The sequence below is a fragment of the Tenrec ecaudatus genome, chromosome 4 (assembly GCF_050624435.1).
Source record: "Tenrec ecaudatus isolate mTenEca1 chromosome 4, mTenEca1.hap1, whole genome shotgun sequence".
NCBI classification, from domain to species: Eukaryota; Metazoa; Chordata; class Mammalia; order Afrosoricida; family Tenrecidae; genus Tenrec; species Tenrec ecaudatus.
The window spans coordinates 12185792-12207093 of NC_134533.1; the positions used below are offsets into that span (position 1 = coordinate 12185792).

Here is a 21302-nt window from a genome sequence, read left to right on the forward strand (position 1 = left end):
AGCACAATTCAACCCATACCGTGAGGCTTGGGCAGGGGCAGCATTTGAGATTGGGTTTGGCTTCAGCTTTCTTGACCCTGCACAGCTGCCGCTGCCCCAAGTCCTGCACCGCCGGTTGTGGGCAGGGAATAGGGCCAGCAGGGGGGAGAGCTGCTCAGGACTTTGGAAGTAGGTGGGGCAGGTTAGCTGAGGGCATCCACCCTAGCTCTGTTCCTCTTAAAAGAATTTTCTGGATAACCCACTCAGGCCGCTAAGTGGCCCTGGCCTGTGTGAGCCATCTGAATTAGTGGCCGGCTCTTAAAAGCCTCTGGCCCAAAGGGTAAGCCTGGCCTTAATTCACTGTCCTGGAGTCGATGCTGACTCATAGCTCCACCCACCTGTGGGCTTACCAAGTAGAAAGTCTGGTCTTTTCTCCGAGGAGCTGCTGTGATTTTGAACTGCTGACCATTCGGGTCACAGCCCAACACGTTAACCACTACGTTCGCCTCACACTCAGGAATAGGGTGACTCCGGGGTGGGGTCTTGGTTTCCCATCCTCCAAGTCCATCTGGGTCTGAGTCTTGCCAGGGCTGCGGCCCCGGCAAGTCACTCCGCTGGGGCCTGTGCTCTCAGCTGTCAATGGGAAGACTGGGCCATGCGGCCTCTGCGGCCTTTCGGTCTCCAGCGTTCTCAGGTGCTCTGCCGTGTGTCCCCATGGTGGCCTTCGGGAAAGATCTTCCATGGCCAACAGCAGAGTGTTGATCCCGGCCCCGAATGCCCTCAACGGCTCTTTAACAACAGACCGTGCCCAGCCCAGGTGTGGTAGTTTAAGGATCGGGCTGCATTGGATCAGCGTTTTGAAACACCAGCTGCTCCGAGTAAACAGTTCCGGTCTCAGTTAGGGCACTTCCACCCTGTTCTTTAGAGTCGGTAGAAGTCGGCATCAGTTCAACGGCTGTGAGTTACAGCCCCTCCACCCCCCGCCCCAGGCTTCTCCCTCTCAGAAGGGTGATGCCAAGCCTGATCCCCAAGCTCATGGCGTGTTGTAGGGTGCCGTCAAGTTGGCTCTGGCTCAGGGTGACCAATGTACAACAGAAAGAAACGCCACCAGTTCCTGGGCCACCTTCGTAACTGCCCGTATGTCTGAGCCCATTGTTGCAGCCACTGTGTCCACCCACCTCCTCAAGGGGTCCCATCCTTTTTTGCTGCCCAAGCATGGTGTCCGCTTCCAGGGGCTGGTCCCTCCCGATAACCTATCCAAAGGCCCTGAGACCTACTCTAGCCAGCTTTGCTTCTAAGGAGCATTCTGGTTGTACGTCTTCTCAGACAGGTGTGTGTGTGTGGTTCTGGCAGTCCGTGGCACGTTCGGTATTCTTGGCCAGCACCGAAACTCATGGGCATCGATTCTTCTGTGGTCTTCCTTATTCATTTCCCGAGCTCACCTCGAACAGGTGAAGCTCTGGCTTGAGCCAGATCAGTGTGTCTGCCTGGCACTGGACTCCTCTCGGTGGTAGACCAGGAGTTTCTGCTTCAGTTCGTCCCACTGGGCTAATGAAGTAGCCATCAGGCTGCCACCGCCCAGCTGGCTTTGGGCAAACGTCATTTGGCCCCGGGATGGTGGCTTGAGGCTCTGTAGGACAGAAAGAAAACAGGCTTAAGTGGGTGCAGGCTCCCCACTCCAATGCTCTGGTTGGCCAGACCCTTGCCTTTTGGCTAGTCTCCCGTCCCTGCCCTCCCTTCCCCACCCCCAATCTAAGCCCAGTGCCCTGGCAGTGGCCCTGAGGCAGCTCAGGAATGTTGAGTGGGACTCTCCCTTTCCAAGTGGCTGCCCAGAATTGGGGACAACAGAGGCTCAATCTCTCACAGGTCCCCCGCAGCTGCAAGAGATTTGAGACTTATAAGGACATGGTGACCCAAAAAGGCAAAGGGATGCTGAAAGCCTGGGGTCAGCAGGGAAGTGATGGGGGGAGGGGAGGAGCCCCATGCCAAGCAGGTTAGAGCCAACTCTTCCCCTGGGAAGATAAAGTGGGTGACAGGGCCCGGGCCCTGTTGCCTTCCCCCACCCACCCCTACCCCCACCCCCACCCCCACCCTGCCCTGGGAAGACCAATCCCGGAAGTTACCGCTCTTGCCCAACAAGCACATAAACAAACACAACTTGAGACTTTAGCCCGAGACTCTGGCTGGCCCCCAGCAGGCTGCACCTAACCACAGAGGGCCCCTGGAAAGTGGGTACCTGATGCAGAGGGGCTGGGTTTGGCCCTGGAAGAACTGCCCTTTCTATGGGGCATTGGGAGGGTAGGGGGTCAGGGTAGGAGTGCCCGCAGGCACCAGGGTTTGGTCTGCCTGGAGGAGTCTTCCAACTCGCATCCAGCCAGGGGCGGTCCAGGGGCCTTCCGGTCGCCCTGACAACTGTAGAAATGTTTGACTGTGTAGCGCCTCTTGGCTTCCTGGTCCCTAACCCCTTTGTCATTGGAGGGTCAGTTGTAGAACCTGAGCCCGATCCATTCCTTCGTGTGTGATCACCTTTCTGAACTCACGGAGTCTTCATTACATAGATGCCGTGTGGTTTGGGGCAGCTACACCGTGAAAAGAGATGGCACATAGTATGTCTAAGAGACTGCAGAAGGGCTGACTGCTCATGGATTGGAAGACTTAATAGCGGTCAGCTGTCAGTCTGCCCCAGAGCACTCTATAGATTTAACACAATCCCGACCCAAATCCCAACAACCTTCTTCACAGAAAGAGAAAAACCAACCCTCCGTCTCACGCAGAATGGCGTGAGGCCTCCTCCAGCCACAAGGCTGGAGGAGAAGAATAAAAGTAGGACTTCCACCTTGATTTTCAAACAGATGACAACAGTGCCTACAGCAATTGCGAGCATGGCGTCGGGCCTGGTGGTGTTCCCGTGCCTTAGGGCCAGGGTTGCCATGGGTCAGATCTGAACCGACTCGAAGGCGCCTGACAACCACATAACCCGCCGGGACAGTGATCAGAAAACCGCCGCTACTGGTATCTCCAGAGACACATTGGCCAATAGAATAGAACAGAGTCCAGACATAAATCCCACCCTTCGATGGTCAACTTAAAAAAAACCAAAATAAGGACACTTAAGTCCATCCTGTGGGGGAAAGCAGAGTCTTTTTTAATACGTGAGATTGGGGAAATTGGAGTTCCACATGCAGAGAAACGAAACCGGATCCGTGCCTCACACCATACACAAAGACAAACTCCACATGGACCAAGGACCTACTTGTACAAATTGAAACCAGAGGATCCTTAGACGAACCAGCAGGGGCGACGCTGTCAGGCCAAGCTTCCAACAGTGGGTCGTTTAATCTAATGTACTAACCCAAACAAAAAGCACAAGGCAAAATAAATACATGAGACTTCCTTTAAAAAGCTTTAAGACTGGATCAAAACAGTGAAGTGACAAGTTCCCACCAGGGAGTGTCGCTTCAGAAACCATCGCTGTAGCAAGAACTAAAGGACGAAAATATACACAAGGGTGTGTTAAAAACAGCAACAACAAACGTTGCCACAAAACCATAGGAAACGCCAGGAAGCAAGATCATCGAACTGCAGAGCTGTGGTTTGTCTGTCTCCTCCGGCCAGGTCTCTACCCGCTAGAAGGCCTTGTTTCCAACTCCTCAACCCTTCTCTGAAGAATTGGATTGACGCCAGGTCGCATGTCAGCTTGGGTGGTGTTGAGGGACTCGAACCCCAGTCATTCCCCTATGCTGTCTGGAGTATTTAGAACCAGAAGACATCAGACGGGGCCGGGCCAGGGTTGTTGGGCGGATGGAATAAGGTTTCCCAATAAGATTCTCATAAAGCAGAGCTTGCTCTCCGGAATAACGGGCAGGTGTGTGGTTGGGATGGGGAGGGGGGAGGGCGGAGTATTACTCAATTTTCCTGACCTTTTTCTCACCCACGCAGCTTCCCATTTGCTGAAAACGTCTTCCCGATAAGCCCTCAGGAAGGCCTGTGTCCTTCCACAAAAATCCATCAAGGCAACCCCTTTGGAATGGAGCGGGGGAAAGGCAGAAAGAGCCGCCATAATCTTCGGAGCTGCTTAAACCTCACTGCCTTGAATGTAACCTTTCTGAAGGTTCTCCAATGAGACGAAGACAAAACGGGACTGAATGTGTCCGCTGCCACCCACCAATCACAGTGGCATGCTCAAGGATAAGCCCAGGTCAGGCGGGGACCCTAGGAGCAGTACTTTGTCACTCGCTGTGAGGTGCCATCGAGTCGGTGCCGGCCCCTGGGCACAACAGAACGAAACACTGCTCGGTCAGTGCCCTTCACAGAATTGTTCCTCCGCCTGAGCCCATTGTCACAACCACTGTGTCCATCCATCCCTTCGACGGTCTTCCTCTTTCGCGGCCCCTCCACTTTCCCATGTCCCTTCCCAGGGACCGGCCACTCCTGCCAGCGTGTCTAAAGTGCTTGAAATGCAGCCTCATCATCCCTGCCTAGTCTAAGAGCACTCAGGCCCTCCTTCTGCCAGGACACTTATATCCTTGTGTAAAGCTTTGATCAGCCAACAACCAGGTGACAATAAACCACCCGCACGCTAGGCAAAGAATCTGATCAGGCATCCACACCCTCAGCAGCTGAGCTCCTCAAAGCCTCTGTGACAGACCCATTTCACTCCCGCTGGCGTGGCTCCGATGAAGAAAGAGAGAAAAATCACAGACGTTGGCGAGGATGGGGAAACGGAAGCCCTTATCCGTTGTGGGTGAGAATGTGACTTTCAGAATGGTACAGCCGCTGTGGGAAGCGGTGAGAAAAACTAAAAATAGAATTAACCCTATGGGCCAGCATTTTCCACACCTGGGTACCCGCCCTAGCAGACTTGAGAGCAGAGACCTGTACACCCCGTGTTCACTGGCACAGCTGCTCACAAGAGCGGAAAGGTGGGCGTGGCCTAAGTGTCCATCAGCTGAGGAGTGAGGGGACACGACGTGCTGCAGACGGACAATGGACGGACTCGTCCTTGGCCAGCAGCGGAAGTAAAGTCGAGAAACGCACGTCTGGACGGAGCTTGAAAACTATGCTGAGTGAAAGAAACTAATCACGAAAGGTCAACTCTGACCTCATGTCTATAAAAAGATGGGGAAGGGCACGTGTCTGGAGAGCAATGTTTATTAACTGTTACCCAGGGCCGGAGGGAGGGGGGAGGAAGAAAAGGAAGTTGATAGTGGTGGAGATTTTGAATTAAGGCTTAGGCCGCACAACTGATCACTGTGGTTGCTGCCAAGAAAGTTTGTTTTCGTCTGGATTGTCTATAGAAATAAGTCCAATAAGGGGTGGAGGGAAGAGACCTCTCACCACTTCCTTGGGGGAGTTGGGTTTGCTGATCCATGGGGCTCGAGCTGAACTTGAGGGCTGAGGCTACCAGCCGTGTGCAGTGCCTTTGGGCATTTGTCGGCATCGCTAAAATAGCTTTGTAACATTTCCCGAACAAGGCCCAGCCCAAGGGGCTGCAGGGCTGAGAGGACACGGACCGGAGAGAGGTATGCCTGCAGACATGATGAGAAGAGGCTGTTCTGATGAACACCTGCATCTTAAGCATTTCTGATGCTGAAATGTAACGCCAACTTCTCTAAGAAACCCCACTGTGGGCCACCAAGAACCAGGAGGAGAATGCATGTGGACAAATTGTCCACACGTGTGATTAAGAGTCTGAGAAGTCACCAGACTCCCGTGGAGAAAGTCCTTCACACTCGTAAGTTGGAGATGAATCCGTCACCTTCTCCTGGCTGAAAAACCACCCCCATAGTATCCCCCCATAATAGTGCTACTTTTACGTTGCTTCGTATAAGCCCGTGGCTGCTTCCTCTACGCTTGAAGGTTGTCTGCCCTGGAGAGCAATCAGATCCTACTGTCCACCCCACCCCAAGTTCAGCCCACTCCCTCTGACACTGATCACAGATTGTTCCCCTGGAAAGAGCTCAGGGACACCTCAAGTCAAGTCAGTTCAGAGACAGCCAAGGGGCAGCCGCCATCTTCACTCTAGAACCTGCCCACCCCGTAATGGATGTGTCTTCCCGTCACGTGCATGCTCCTACCAGCTCCCCTCCCCATGATGTGTCCGCCTCTAGTACATGCTCTTCCTCTTACGTGTGTGTATGATGTGCCTGCGAGCCCGGTGATTAGATAAGCCTGTTGGAGAATACAGTCGCAGGCGCTCTCTCTCTGGTTCCAGACTCCATGGACTAGGTGAGCCCTGACATGCCTTGTCCATTGTCTCTTTAATTTTCCCTTTCAACTACACAACCGCTCCTTAGGACCCTCGCAGTTGCAGGGCTGGACGCACCAGTACTGCGAGGATGTGAATTTTGGGTGCCAATTGCAAAGGATTATTAAACCCAGTGGAAAAGTAGAGTACCTTGGCGGGGGTGGTTGCTGTCAGAATCAGTGAAGAAGGTTGGTCTCCTAGCGACCTTCTGTATGTTTAACAGAATGGAACCTCGCCCAGCCCTGCACCATCCTCGCAATTGTCTGCATGTCTGAGCCCACTGTTGCAGCCACTGGTCCATCCATCATGCCGAAGGCCTTCTTTTCACGGACCCTCTACCTCTCCAAACATGACATCCTTTTCCTGGGGACTGGTCGCTCCTGATAACATGCCCAAAGCATGAGAGATGGCCTTACCATCCTTGCTTCTAAGGATCACACGCATACAAGCGACTGAAAGCATCAGGGTTGGGCACAGCTAGGTCCTCAAGGTGACACCCTTGCTCTTTAACACTTTAAAGAGGTCTGGGTGCAACAGGTTAGCCCAACGTAATGTACACATCCTTTGCTCTCTTCTCTGCTGCTTCCATGAGCACTGATTGTAGATCCAAGCAAGGTGGAACCCTTGACCACTTCCATCCTTCCTTCGTTTATTATGATGTTAGCTATGGTGTCTAGTTGTGAGGATCCGGGTCTTCTTGACACGGAGTTGGAAGCCACCCTGCAGGCTGCAGTCCTTGATCTTCATCAGCCAGGGCTTCAAGTCCCAGCTTTCAGTCCGCAAGGCTGCTGATCAAGCCTGCCTCCAATCTGGATGTCCCCATTCTTCTTCACAGAACCCAGCATCCCCGATGATTTGCTCAGCACACAGATTGAATAAAGATGGTGAGATGATACAACCCTGACACACACCTTTCCTGATTTAAGCCATGCGGCATTCCCTCCTTCTGCTCTAACGGTTCCCACTTGGGAATTCCCACTCTCCCTAATGCTCTCCATAGTGTGTTATGATCCTCCGTCCAATGCCTTGGCACAGTCGATAAAACACAAGTAACCATTTTTTTCTGGTATTCTCTGCTTACAGCCAAGACGGATCTGACCTCAGAAATGGTATCTTTTGTGCCCCGCCCTCTTCTGAATCTGGCTTGGATTTCTGCCAGCTCCCTGGGGCAACCATTGTTAAAGGATCGTTAGCAAACTTGTTTGCATGTGATATGGATGCTATTGTTCTAGAATTTGTGCATCTGTTGGACTACCGTTCTTTGGAATGGGTACAAATATGGATCGCTTCCAGACAGGTGGCCATCTACATTTCTTGTCATGGACTAGTGAGTGCTTCATCAGCTTGTTGATGAGTGAGCGGTTTGGGGTGGGGATGGAAGTTAGTTAGTTTATGCTATTGGTGGGGGTGGGGGCTGGGGCGGTAGGGTGAGTCAACCCAGAAAAACAGGATGGAAATGGCTGCACACGTCAAGGAATGTAATCAGCGTTCACTCACTCACTGCCACCGAGTCGATGCCAACTCACAGTGACCAAGGCTGTCCCGTAAATCAGTGTTAATGGATTGTAAAAGTTGGTGGGTGAATGGGGAGGGGGGGGGAGTTAAGCAAAACATCAAGGATGAGGTAGCTAACCTCCCTGCGCCTTCATCAGCTCTGGAGACCCACCACATCTGCCTCCTCTCCCCACCCCACCCCAGGGTGTGCAGTGTAGTCATTGCTGCCAATTATAGATGGAGGCTTGTCAGTGGTGGGCTCCAGGGGCTGGGTTGGCAGGCCAGCCCCTCGGTCCGCAGCGCAGGTATGGGTGTCCGGGGTGGACCCACCAGGAGACCCAAGACGCACCCTCTTGCACTGAGCCAGGGACTTAATTGCGCTACTTGCGGTTGGTAAGGGGCATTTCCACGCGGGCTTCACCGTGTGAACCTGCGCTGCAGGGGGGTGGGGAGGCGCGATCCGCAGACGGCCCATTGTTTGCAGATTGTTCACAGCCACTCTGTGCCCAGTGTCCTCACCTCCGAGCGTTCCGAAGTGTTCCCTTCCAGGACGCAAGGTCCCATTCTCCAGCCTCCGCCCGCTCCCGCCCCCCGCCGTCCCGCGGTCCCTCCCGACTCCACGTCGCGCTGCTCTGGCCCGGCCCCCGGGGTACCAAGTGGGGCCGGGCCCCGAGTGGGTGGGGCCGGCGGTGTCCGGGGCGCCGGGGCCCGCGGGGCGGGACCGGGCCGAGCAGCCAATGGTGGCGGTTCTAAGGAAAGTTCCTGCGCCGAGCCGGGCCGGCGCGCGCTCCTACGGCTGCCGCACGGCAAGGGCGGGGCCGCGTGCCGGTGGCGGCGGCGGCAGGCGGGGACCGCGACCTCCGGCTGCGGCGCCTGGCGCGTCCCGAGCGAGGGTCCCACGCACTTGGGCGCGCGACCATGGGTGGCCTCGGGGGGCCCGCGCCGGCGCCGGGATCGCGGCGGATGCCGCTGCGCACCTACCGCTGGGAGCAGATCCGCTCGCACGACTTGCCGGGCGACAAGTGGCTGGTCCTCGAGCGCCGCGTCTACGATATCAGCCGCTGGACGCAGAAGCACCCGGGGGGCAGCCGCCTCCTCGGCCACCACGGCGCTGAGGATGCCACGGTAAGAAGCCCCCTGCGGCGGGGGCCCAGCCTGCTGCTGCTCGCCGGGGCCTGGGCCAGGGCGCGTCGCCCGCTCCACTGGCCCGGCCGGGGCGCCCTTCCTCCTCCGCACCCTGAATCAGGATGGGGAAGCAGGGGCGTGATGGGGGGCAGGGACGGCTAAGGCCAGCAGGGTGGACCCGGGCCAGGCCAGGCCTGCCGGGGAAGAAGGGGCAGCCAGGTGGGTGTGTCCCTGTTGCTTAAGCTTCCCTGGCTCAGTTCGGGGTGCCCCAGACCGGGCCACCCAACGTGGGTGCCAGGAGCAGAACAAGGCCGTGTGATCAGAGGCTGGAGACTAGGCAGCCCGTGCTGGGCAGTGCCTGGAGGTCCGTGGCTTTCCTCCAGGTTGGTGTGAGCTGCTGGGGGGAGGGGGTTAGTGAGTCACCTCTGCTGGGTTGGCAGCTGCACGTGGGTCGTCAGTGCCAGACAGCCAGGGTGGGCCTCCTCCGGAAACACAGTCACCCCAGGAGCAGACTGACCCCTGGGAGCGCTGGCTTTCCCCCTTCCTCCACCACCACCCCCCTCACCATGTCTGGACATGTCTTGGACAAAGAGCTTGGTGACTAGTGAGAGTGACTGGCAGGAAGCTGGCAAATGACTGGCATTTCAAATAAGACCCCTTTCCCTCTCCATAGCCACTCCAAACTCTAGCTGGCCACACTGGGTACCAGGCAGGCCTTCTAGTGGCCGAAAGTTTGCTAGCAGGAAACTGTATGCATCAGGGGGATGGGGTCTTGCTCCAGTGGTCCTCTTGTCACAGAGGCGTGACCTCTGCCCACTGTCCTCTTTCTAACCCTGGCAGGCAGTCTTTGCAGGACTTGCGTCTGGGGGAAATACTTCTTCCCAGTTTTACCCCAGGAAGCGAAGGGGTTCAGGTCAGCAGCTGTTTGTACGCCAGCCCTAAAGCCCTAGCTACGGGCAGAAAGCAGAGTCCATGGGCGTTGAGGGGCTGGGTGTGGGCAGAGAGGTCAGCCTAATCCCGGAGTTGAAGTGGCCTGTGAGCTAATGAGTGTGTCAGCCTGTGTGTGGATGTGTGCGTGTGCTGTGGACTCTAAGCCAGGTGTGCGGGCACGCATGCAAGACAGTATGTGTCAATGTCTGGGTGCACACATGTATGCGAAGGTGGGTGTATGTGGGAACGCCTGTGTGTCGGAAAGGAAGGAGCCGATTACGCTTCGGGCCACAACAGGGCTTTCTACTCCGGTAAACAGTTACCATCTTGACAACCCACAGGGGGAGTTCTTCCTGAGTTACGAGGTCGCTGTGAGTCAGCATTGACTCGATGGCAGTGTGTCTGATTTGAGTTTTACGTAGGGGCGGGGCCAGTGTGTCCCTATGTGCGTGGCTGTCCCTGTGTACATCTGCAAGGACCCTGGGTGGAGCAAGGGGAGGGGGCCCTCCCAGGGTAGCAGTGGCCACAGGGGCAGCTGGGAGTGGTTGGTGTTCAGGAATTATTGACCTTTGCAAACTCGGAGAGCAGCGAGCCACCTTGGCCTGAGCAGGCGTTGCTATCTCGTTCCTGTGATGGGAAGGGGTTGGTTTAGACCATAGCTTAGCTTCCTCAAGACCTCCAGATTGGGCCGGAGTTGCCAGAACTTCTTAATCCGCCCTGGCCAAAAGAGCCACGAAGTGGCCATGGGTGGGGGCTCCAGACTTTGTCTGTGTCAAGCCCTCGAGGCCGACCAGAGATTGACCCGTTCTTCCCTGGGCAGGTACGTGGCCGAGCCCCACTCTGGATGCCCTGTCCAGGACTCTTTCCCCAGGGCTAACTCTTCCCAGCCCCTGTGCCCACCAGCTCCTCTCATAGCTGAGTGACCGAAGCCTTCCTGCCAGAGAATTCCCAGAATTCCTGGACCCTGAAGTGAGCCCGTGGCCATGGCGAGTTACAAAGCCATGGCCCTGGGGAGAGAGCTCTGGACCTGCCGCCATGTTTGTCTGAGAGTCATACGTGGCTTAAGGACGGCGGAGGCAGCGAGGGAAGGGTGTGGCCAGGCCACCGCTAACCACAACGCACCAGGTGCTGACCGGTCTCTACCCCTCCACACCTGTGAGGCAGGAGCTGCTCTTTTCACGCTCGCTTCGCACACCAGAAGACTGAGGCTCGGAGAGGGAGATGGGAATTTGAAGCCACAGCCGACCCTCTCACCAAGCGTGCTCTTGCTATTTATTGATTCCATCCGTGCGTGCATGCGTCCATCCATCCCTTCATTCGCTCTTTTGTTCCTTAACCATTAAACCCGTCAGCAGCCACTCAGCGAGCGTCTCCTTGACGCCAAACTCTGCTCCAACTTCGGCTGGTACAGCTGTGAATTTAACCTGTGGGGTTCTGGGGTTCTGGACGGAGGGAATTCCCAGCCAAGGGATCGGCTACAGCAAAGGCTCAGTGAAGGGATAAGGCAGCTGGCAGGGGCAGAACAAGGGCAGAGGGGATCGGGGTGGGCAGGGGCCAGGTTCTGTAGGAAAAATCGAGCCCCGGAAGGACGCAGAAAAGCAAAGAGATTCGGATCAAACTTTATGTGGACTCTTGGCGCAGTTGAGAATTCTGGGTAATCATTTCATAGGGGAACAGAGCCTCCCAGGAGAGGGGTGGGGCGCTAAGAGAAGGTATGACCAGAACCTGCCTCACCGGAGGCAGTCAGGGTGGCCACTTTAAAGAGGTGGCAATTAGTAGTTGGGCCTGCAGGGCACTTGCGACCTGGACAAAAGGTAAGAGATCCTGTGGGCAGCAGGGCAACCATTAGGGTTTTAACTCAGTGTTTTCTTAGAGACAGAGCCAGCCTGGCCTCACTCAGCCACATTGGATATTTTCCTTCCTAGCTTCAGTTTCCTTGTTGGTATAATGGGCATAAGAGACTGCCTTCCCCCTGGTGTGAACCGTAGGGGTGATGCTGGGCACCTCGGTGTCTGGCTCTGAGCCCATGGGGGTCATGCGCACACTTTCCATGCTCCTTCAGGGTACAGAGGAAACGTCTTATCTTCCTGGTCAGAGGGAAGGGGAGAGGTTTCCCAGAATTCCTTGATGCCCTTTTAGCTACAGCATTACAAGCTGCGGGGAAGATCTAAGACCCGACAGGTCTTCCAGGTCTCTTCCTTCTGGGCCCAGAAGTGGGAGTTGGAGGAGACTAGCTCCACTACCTTCTTTCCCAAGACCCTCTTTCTAGGTGACCCCACTGGGCCTGACCTGAGGGTGGGAGTGGGTAGTGCTGCCACCAGAGGCTGCATCGTAGTAATTGTAGCCAAGCGTTATTGAATAGGTACTGTTTGAGTGTTTCAGATGCGGTATCTAAACAAATGCTCATGGGGCTGACACTACTGTTATCCCATTTTGTAGATCAGGAGACTGAGGCTGAAAATGGGTGAGGTTCTGCATCCTTTGGGGGTCCTGTCATAGGCTGGATTCTCTAGAGAAGCAACATCAGTGTTTATAAATGTCTACACACAGAGAAGGTTATTGCTAGGAAATGACGCACACAGTGTAGAAGCGGACACATTCCAAGTAACCACAGGTCATATGGTAGGCAGGCACTTTCTCTTGACACCTGTGGCCCCAGGGGGCTGATGAACCCAAGATAGAGAAGAAGACAACAGGCTTCTGGCTGTAGAGGCGAATGAATTCAAGATGGGAGGTTGGGCCTTCGACTGCAGAAGTGAATGTATCCAAGGAGATGGCAGGTTGCTGACAACTCCCAGGATTGACAGGCAACATAACAGGGCCATCCAAAGAATCCGAGATCAGATGAAGAGTCAGAGGCAGACTCCAGGCCCAGCAAGAAGCAAGCCAACTTTTCTACGGTGTCTACTTATTTGGGAAGCAGGCCACACCCTTGGGGAGATCTCATCATGGAGGATTACTAGGGCTTAACTGCCAAACAACGGAGAATCCTCCCCTAGTCAAATTAGCACAAAACCTTAGTGGCCACTGTGCCTTGGAAGTGACCGGGCTTCCCCCTTGTGTGTGGATGGAAGTGTGTAGAAGAGGCAGGACTGGGTGGGAGAGTCCGAGGCTCTAGATGGAGGTAGACCCAGGAGGGGTTGGTCAGGATGCCATCCCGAAAGAGGTAGAACATATCTCCCCGCCCCCACCCCATCTCCACAACCCACGGCTGCTTCCTTGGCTTAAGGTGGCAGCAAGGACAGAATCAAGACCACCTGAGCCCCCAGCAACCCTGCCCATTTCCTGATAGGAAACATTCCTGATTCTTTGGGTAGTGACCCAAACTGCCCACCGCCCCCTCCCTCTTGGATGTCTAGGGAGGAAGGAGACAGTGGGTCCCTCTCCCTCCCCAGCCTTGAGCTTGGCCAAGACAGAAGAGAGCGCATTCCCACTCCCCTAGTCCACCCTTAGGGCCCTCTGTTAGCAGGCTCTCCTTTTCTGAATGGACCCCTTGAAGGAAGTGTCCATCTGTGCCCAGGGCTGGGGGCACTTGAGGCCACTGGGTGGTTAAGTGCCTCTCCTGCAGTAGTTCCCTCAAGCCTCCCAGTCCACATGATGTGGGCCCTGGTGGAGCTGGTATGAGCAGGTCATAGAAGCAACTCAAACTCTGTGGGAGCAAGCTGGCTCCATCTGAACTTGACCCTTCCTGGGACTCCTGGCAGGCCTGGGGACAAAGGGCAGGGGCTCTGGTGGCCCTAGAGAGCTACTCCGAGGTGTCCAGGGTCCCAGGCAAGGCTGGTGGCAGAACTGTATCCCAAGGGAGGCTGGATATCATGAAATATTGGCTGAGTTCAAACCCCAGCAGGCGTGCCCGTACTCAGATGTTCCCCTGCTGCTGCTCAGGGCTCATCCCGGTGAACACGTCCTGTACTCTGAGACATTTCCCCTGCTGCTGCTCAGGGCTCATCCCGGTGAACACGTCCTGTCCCTACCACCAGGAGCTTCCCTTTAGGGGCTGGGAAGCTCCACAGTTGATGAGTCAACCGCAGGGACCCTGTCAGACAGGGAGGAGCTGCCCCAGGGGGTTTCCAAGGCTGTCAATCATCCTGGAAGCAGACAGCCACCTCCAGTGGAGCGACTGATGGCTTTCAACTGCTGACCTTGCGATTAGCAGCGGCGCGCTTAACCACTGAGCCACCAGGGCCCCAATATTTCGGAGGAGCCCTCTGGAGTCTAGCCACCTTTGAGCTGCTCTCTGGATCACAGGGTTTGGCACACATACCTCCAGGTGCGTTGGGAGGCCCCAGCTCCGCAGGTGGTCCAGGCTGCTCCCCCATCCCCCCAGGGCCCCCAGCTTCCCGGTCAGCCCTGTCAGTCTCGGGTTTGCTGGCCCTCCAGAAGGGACGGCGGCGGCATCTGTATTCCATTTCTGCAACCTCTGAACCACGTGTTGACTTCCTGTCCATCTCTCTGTCTGCCCCAGCAGCCGGCAGTCCTGTGCACTGTACCTTTGCCCGTCGCCTCTGGTGCCGTTCCGTCTGTCTGTCTGTCTGTTCGTCCACCTGACTGTCCGCTCTTCTTCAGGACGCCTTCCACGCCTTCCACCCTGACCTTCATTTCGTGCGCAAGTTCCTGCGGCCCCTGCTGATTGGCGAGCTGGCCCCCGACGAGCCCAGCCCTGCCGGAGTGCAGAATGTGAGCCAGGGCCCTGGTGGAGGCCAGGCCCCTAGGGGGAGCCAGGGATGGGGGTGGGGGGCACGGGCGGTGTTGGTGATGGGGCTGTGGGGACACCCTCCAGGGCACCAGACCTGGCTTGGTCCTGGATGAGCCCCCTTCCTGCTCTGGGACCAGCTTCCCCTCCACTGTGAGGGGAAGCTGGTCTCCCCTGATCTGGCTTCTCCCGCACCCCACAGCCTGCTCCCCAGCTCACACCTGGTCTGGACATCCTGTTGGGGTCCCTGGGCCGGGCAGGGGGAGCAGGGTGGGGCATGTCTGGGGATAGCACCCTGGACCGATGGGCCCTTTGTTGGTGCAGGCACAGCTGGTAGAGGATTTCCGAGCCCTGCGGCAGACGGCCGAGGACATGAAGCTGTTCGAGGCCAACCCGGCCTTCTTTGCGCTCCTGCTGGCCCACATCCTGGCCATGGAGATGCTGGCCTGGTTCCTCGTCTGCCTCCTGGGCCCTGGCTGGCTGCCCAGCACTCTCGCTGCCCTCATTCTAGCCCTTTCTCAGGTGATAGCCAACAAATACTCACCCCCCTCCGTGGACATGTTTGCCAGGTGGATGGATGGATGGATGGATGGGCAGAGGGATAGGTAAAGGGAGGGGTGGATGGGTATATGAATAAGTGAATGGTAGATGGGTATATGGATAGATGGATGCAGGGGTGGATGGATAGATGGATATAGGTAAATAGATGAACAAATGGCTGAGTGCATAGCTAACTGGATGGATGGATAAATGGGTGGGTGGATGTATGGATGTGTAGAAGAATGAGTAGTTAAATGGGTGGATGGATAGGTGAATGGGTGGGATAGGTGAATGGGTGGATGGATGAATAGATACATAAACGGATGGATACATGGGTGGATGGATAAATGAATACGTGCATGGGTGGGTGGGTGGATAAATGGGTGAATGGATGGATGGGTGGAAGGATGGGATAGGTGGATGAGTGCATGGATGGATAATGGACAGGTAAGTGGGTAGATGAATGGCTAAGTGGGTGGATAAATGAATGGGTGTATGGATAGAGGGGTGGAAGGATGGATAGGTGGATGGATGGATGAATGGATGGATAGCAGGTGGGTGAGTGAATGGATGGATGGATGGATGGATAGATGGATTAATGGATGGTGGATAGGTAGATGGATGGATGGCCAGGTAAATGGGTAAATGAATGGCTGAGTGGATGGATGGGTGGATTATGAAGGAATTACATAAAATAAGAGCAAGAGGGCCCATGAATGAAGGAGTGAATGAGCAGAGAGAAATACTTGAATGTCCTGAGTCCCACCAGTCACGTGTTTGTGGGTCAGACTGCTCTTTAAATGAGCCCAAGGGTGTGCTTTGTTTAGGGAAGGGAGTCAGAGGACCCCTGAACACCCACACTTCCCTCTCCCCACCCGCCCCCACCCCACCCCCCCAGGCTCAGAGCTGGTGTCTACAGCACGACCTGGGCCACGCCTCCGTCTTCCGCAAGTCCCGCTGGAACCACCTGGCCCAGCAGTTTGTGATGGGGCATCTGAAGGTGAGTGTGGGCCAGGTGGGTAGGTGGACGGATGGACAGGCAGCCGGGGGCCTGAGGGGGAGCAGTGAGCATCGGGTCTCACTCCCAGCCCTGAGCGCCCCCTTGTCCCCACCCCCGCTCTCGCCCCCCACAGGGCTTCTCAGCCCACTGGTGGAACTTCCGTCACTTCCAGCACCACGCCAAGCCCAACATCTTCCACAAGGACCCGGATGTGACCGTGGCACCCGTCTTCCTCCTGGGAGAGTCGTCCGTGGAGGTGTGCGGTGGGGAGTGGGCACTCGCAGCCACCGAGTCCCTGCCCTGGTCCCCCCCACACCTGCTGGAAAGATGGTCCCTCTGTTAGCGTCTAGAGTAGCCTTTGAAGGTGCTTGACTGCGGATCTCAGGTCGGCTGTCCGATCCCACCAGCTGCTCCGTGCAGGAAAAATGAGGCAGCCGCTCCCATTAAATGTGAACAGCCTGACTCTGCCCTGAGGGGTCCCCAAGAGTCAGAATCCACTTGAAAGCAGTGAGTTTAGAGTTGCCTTTGACCCTTGGCCCCAGCTGGTTCCCTAGAACTTCTGGGGGGTAGGGGGTGCAGCGGGGGCATGGATTGCTGCCCGAGCCCAGCCCCCACCTGTCTCCACAGTACGGCAGGAAGAAGCGCAGATACCTGCCCTACAACCACCAGCACCTGTACTTCTTCCTGAGTGAGTGTCACGTGCCCTGTGGGTCACGCCGGGGCAGGCTCCCCCTGCCCACACCCCCAAGGGCCTGGGCTGCCCCACATCAGGTCCTGCTACTATGCTGGCCCTGCCCTGGCTGCCTTTCTGCCTGGGTGCCTTTGGTTCAGCCATCTGTCCCCGCCCCAAACCCCAGAGGGTCTGGTGCGGACTCCAGGCATGAACAGGCCAGCCAGGGCCCTGACTATGATATTGGTGACTGGCCTGTGAAGGGGCATGGGATGAAGTGGGGTGAGGCATCTCATGGGGGGCTGGGACTCAAGGTGGAAAGTAGGCCAGGTCTTGTGGGGGGGGGTACAGGTTAATCCCAACTGGACAGGACCCACCTCAGCACCCTACTGGTACTCCTGGAGTGACAGAGGCTTCCCTCCAGCTCCACCCCACCCCTAGGCATGGGGCCCTGCTCCTGAGCCGTCTGTCCCCTCCTCAGTTGGCCCGCCCCTGCTCACGCTGGTGAACTTCGAAGTGGAGAACCTGGCGTACATGCTGGTGTGCATGCAGTGGACGGTGAGTGCGTGCCCGCCTCTCCATTGCCGCTGACAGGTGTGCTTCCTGTGCGCAATGGTGCGTGGGTGTTTGCGTGCAAGAGGTGAGCATGCGTGTGTGTGCATGGGGTGTGTGCGCGCGCATGTGTGTGCACAATGACGCGAATGTGCATGTGTTATAGCAGTGTTGTGCATGTGTATGCAGGGTGTGTGTGCACATGGGGCATTGTGTCCATAGGCGTGTGTGTGTGTGTGTGTGTGTGTACAGGGGAGTGAGTATATGTGCGATGATGTGCATGCACAGTTATGGAGAGTGTAGCAGATGCGTGTGTGCAGAGGAGTGAGTGTATGAGACGATGTCGATGCCTGTGTGTGTGCAGAGGAACTGCGTGTGCACCGGGGTGTAGTGACTGTGTACCAGGGGAGTGTATGCATGATGACGGATGGTGTGGCACAGATCCCTGTGCAGGGGGAGGGGACATCTATGTGTGTGTACGGGGGACGTATGTGTGTACCGTGATGCATTGAGTTTGTGTGCAAAGAATGTGAGCGTGAATGCTGGTGTGGTACACATTTGTGTGTGCAGGGGGCGGTGGGATCCGTGTGTACATGATGATGTAATGTGTGTGTACAGGGGATGTGTGTGTGTGTGTGTGTGTGTGTGTGAGCGAGCGCACCATGATGCACTGTCTACAAGGGGAGTGGGTACATGAAGTCTGTGTGTGCAGGGGGAGGTGGGATCCGTGTGTGTATGATGTGCAATATGTGTGTGCAAGGGACATGCATGTGCACAGCATGATGTACTGAGCGCCTGGTACAAGGTGAGTGGGTGTATGAATGCTGGTGTGGTACACGTCTGTGTGTGCAGGGGCGGTGGGATCCGTGTGCAGGATGTAACCTGTATGTGGTGGGGGAGTGTGTGCATGGGGCTGTGAGATCGGTGCGCGCATGCACGCATGATGACGTTACATGTGTGTGCAGTGGGAGAGTGTGTATGGGTGGGGGGAGGATGTGTGGGGCACGGTGTGGGCCTCACCACCGGGGTGCCTTCCCCCAGCTCTGCCAGGCATGAGTCTCCTAGGCAGGGGTCCAGAGAGACAATGGGCACCCCACATGGCCAGCCAGGCAACTCAGGCAATGAAACCCAGAGAGCTCTTCCTCCCTCCCTCCCATTCCCAACACCTGGCTGCCCGGACACTCAGTCTTGTCCCGCCCCCCGCCCCTCCCCAGGACTTGCTCTGGGCCGCCAGCTTCTACTTCCGCTTCTTCTTGACCTACGCCCCGTTCTACGGCGTCCCCGGGGTGCTTGTGCTCTTCGTTGCCGTCAGGTATGGCCAGGCTGGGGGAGTAGGGAGCAGGGGGCCATAGGCTACAGGGTCAGCCTGGCTGCAGGCTCCCCAGCCCCGCCCCATGCTGGGGCCTCCATTTCTCCATCTGCACAGGGCTGCCCCATTTGGCCAGCTGTGGCAGAAGCCGGGGCTGTGGGGCAGTGGAGAGGGAGGTGGGGGGTTCCTTGCAGTCCCTGTGCCTGGGTGCCCACCTGCGCTGGCTCCTCTCCTCACGGAACCCTGCCTTGAGTGGACACAGGGCAGTGCCAAGCCATCCCCACAGGGTCCTGGAGAGCCACTGGTTCGTGTGGATCACGCAGATGAACCACATCCCCAAGGAAATTGGCCAGGAGAAGCACCGAGACTGGGCCAGCTCCCAGGTGGGCCGTGGGGGCGGGCTGAGCCGACGGGGGGGGGGTAGAGGGGGCTGGAGCAGCCAGCAAGAAGGGGCGTGGTGGGGCTGCCAGGCCTCCCCACCTTCCCCCTCTCCCCCCTCCCCGCAGCTGGCAGCCACCTGCAACGTGGAGCAGTCCTTCTTCAACGACTGGTTTAGCGGGCACCTCAACTTCCAGATTGAGCACCAGTGAGTGCGGGCGGGCAGAACCCGGAGCCCCCTTTTGCCCCCCCCCCAACAGAGGTGATGAGTGGGTGGAGCGGCTCCCCACCTCAGACACCAGCATGCACTCCTCTCCCCCAGCCTCTTCCCCACAATGCCTCGGCACAGCTACCGCAAGGTGGCACCCCTGGTCAGGGCACTGTGCGCCAAGCATGGCCTCAGGTATGAGGTGAAGCCCTTCCTCACAGCCCTGGCGGACATTGTCAGGTAGGCTCCTTGGCCAGCCCCTCCTGGTCCACTTCCCTCAGAGCCTCTGTCCCCCGCCCCAGGGCCCCAGCATGCTACGCAGGGTGAGCAGAGACCCTGCCCTCTGGAACCGGGACACTACAATGTGGTGACCACGTGACAGATGGTTGGGCTAGCCGACAAGAGAGGAGGGGGCGTGGGGGCCAGTGTGGAATGGGGGCAGGGGAGCAGAGGCTTGGAGGAGGAGAGGACACTGAGGTGGGTGTTGGGGGTGCAGGGGAATGCTCCAGCCATGGGGAATGGCCAATGCAAAGGCCCTGGGGCAGACTGCATCAGAGCTGGGGAGGGGTCTGTGAGGACTCCCGAGTGATGCGGGAGCCACGGCGGCCCTGAGAAGGGGGCAGCATTGCCTGCCTTGGATGCTAGAAAGACCCAATGGTGAGAATGCATTGGAGGGGTGGGGCTAGGGGGGGAGAGGCTTAGCTGGAAGCCAGTGGGGGCTCCATCCGTGGAGCAGGTGAGGCATGCTGGGGCCCAGCCTGGAGGAGGGCTCAGCAGGAGGATGGGCAGAAGTGGGATTCTGGGACCTTGGGGGCTTAGCACATGCAGTTCCCTGGGCTTGGATGCCCTTCCTTGTTCTGAGCTGGTGCTCAGGCACCTGCTTCCGCAACACCTGGCTAGCCTTCAGGGCATCTGGCACATAGGTCTGCCAAATTCCCGGGGGGGCAGGTACCCTCTCGACAGTCTTGGGGTGGCAGCACCAGGCCAGAACCTGTGTGCAAGGAGGCGGGCCGTGCACATGCAGGCAGCCAGGGAAGAAGGGCCACCCTGCCCCACTCAGGCCTGGTTCTGAATGCAGCTGCCCCCTGATCCCTCCCTCCCCCTCTCCCTCCTTCACCCCACCTCACTCTCCCCCCATACTGTGCCTCCATCCTCCCTCCCTCTCCCCTCCCAATTTCCACACCCTCCCCTCTGCCACTCCCACCTTTTCCCATGTCCCTCCCCTTATACAACCCCTTCCCCTGGCTCCGCACACCAACACCACCACCACCACCACCCCAGTCTACCCATCCCACCTCTGGTCCAGGCTCCCAGGCCGGTCCCATTAATGAGCCAGCCTAGCAGTTACACATTGACTACGACCCCAAAGATCAGTTCAACACCACCCACGACTCTGAGGAAGGAAAGCAGGACTTTCTACCCACAAACAGTTACGGTCTTGGAAAGGCACAGGGGCCCTTCTGCCCTGTCCTGTAGGATCGCTTTGAGTCTGGCATCCGGCTCGAAGGCAGCGAGTCTGGTTGAGTTTGGTCCCAACCCATCTAGTTACCTGCCCCAGGGGCACAGGATGTCCTGAGGGAATGAACACCACTGACCTTGGGGGAGGTGGGATGTGGCTTCCAACAGGCAGGTGAGTCCCTAATACTCCCTCCACACTTGCCTCCAGGTCTCTGAAGAAGTCTGGGGACGTATGGCTGGAAGCCTACCTCCACCAGTGACAGCAGGGCCAGACTCCGGCCAGCAGCCACCGGCAGACCAGCGAGTCCTCCAGCCAGGGCCCCCCGCCTGTCTAGTGGTGGGATCGAGGGTCTGTTGGCACATGAAGCCACCCCGCAGCAGCCATAGCGTGTTTTCCGAGAGCAGAGATTTTGGGGGAAGCTGTTATTTTTCTATTAAATCCAGATGTATGGGGAGCATGAGCTTGGCCTCCGAGTCTCTTTGGGGGCCAGAATGGTGACCTTTGTCCACTCAGCCTTGATCTAGGGCCAGGCCGTTGGGCCTACCCTCTGCAAAACAGATGGGGCTGGTCCCAGCAGATCAGGGCAGAGGGACAGGTCAGCGGGCATTTCTCCTGACCCGTGCGATCGCCTCCTGGGACCAGGGGCCCCAGGACCGAGTACAGGCCACCTGACCACATCAGGACCTCACTTCACATAGTTCTTCCCCACGGTGAAGCC

The 21302-nt window shown here is 57.3% G+C and overlaps 1 protein-coding gene across 1 annotated transcript; it reads left to right on the top strand.

Moving 5' to 3' along the window:
• Nucleotides 1-8456: 8456 nt before the first annotated feature.
• Nucleotides 8457-21044, top strand: FADS3 (fatty acid desaturase 3). The gene is made up of 12 exons (XM_075545628.1): nt 8457-8845; nt 14342-14452; nt 14793-14990; nt 15907-16008; nt 16142-16264; nt 16636-16696; nt 17160-17236; nt 18445-18542; nt 18826-18922; nt 19046-19125; nt 19240-19365; nt 20792-21044. Exons 1-12 carry the CDS (start codon nt 8639-8641, stop codon nt 20841-20843), a joined length of 1332 nt encoding a protein of 443 aa, XP_075401743.1. The 5' UTR covers nt 8457-8638; the 3' UTR covers nt 20844-21044.
• Nucleotides 21045-21302: the final 258 nt, after the last annotated feature.

What these genes read in the sequence shown, in the direction of transcription:
- FADS3 (XM_075545628.1), top strand. Translation starts at nt 8,639, where the DNA reads ATGGGTGGCCTCGGGGGGCCCGCGCCGGCGCCGGGATCGCGGCGGATG. An exon ending in TCATTCTAGCCCTTTCTCAG is followed by an intron (nt 14,991 to 15,906) that starts GTGATAGCCAAC and finishes CCACCCCCCCAG; the next exon opens with GCTCAGAGCTGGTGTCTACA. An exon ending in AACTTCCAGATTGAGCACCA is followed by an intron (nt 19,126 to 19,239) that starts GTGAGTGCGGGC and finishes CCTCTCCCCCAG; the next exon opens with CCTCTTCCCCACAATGCCTC.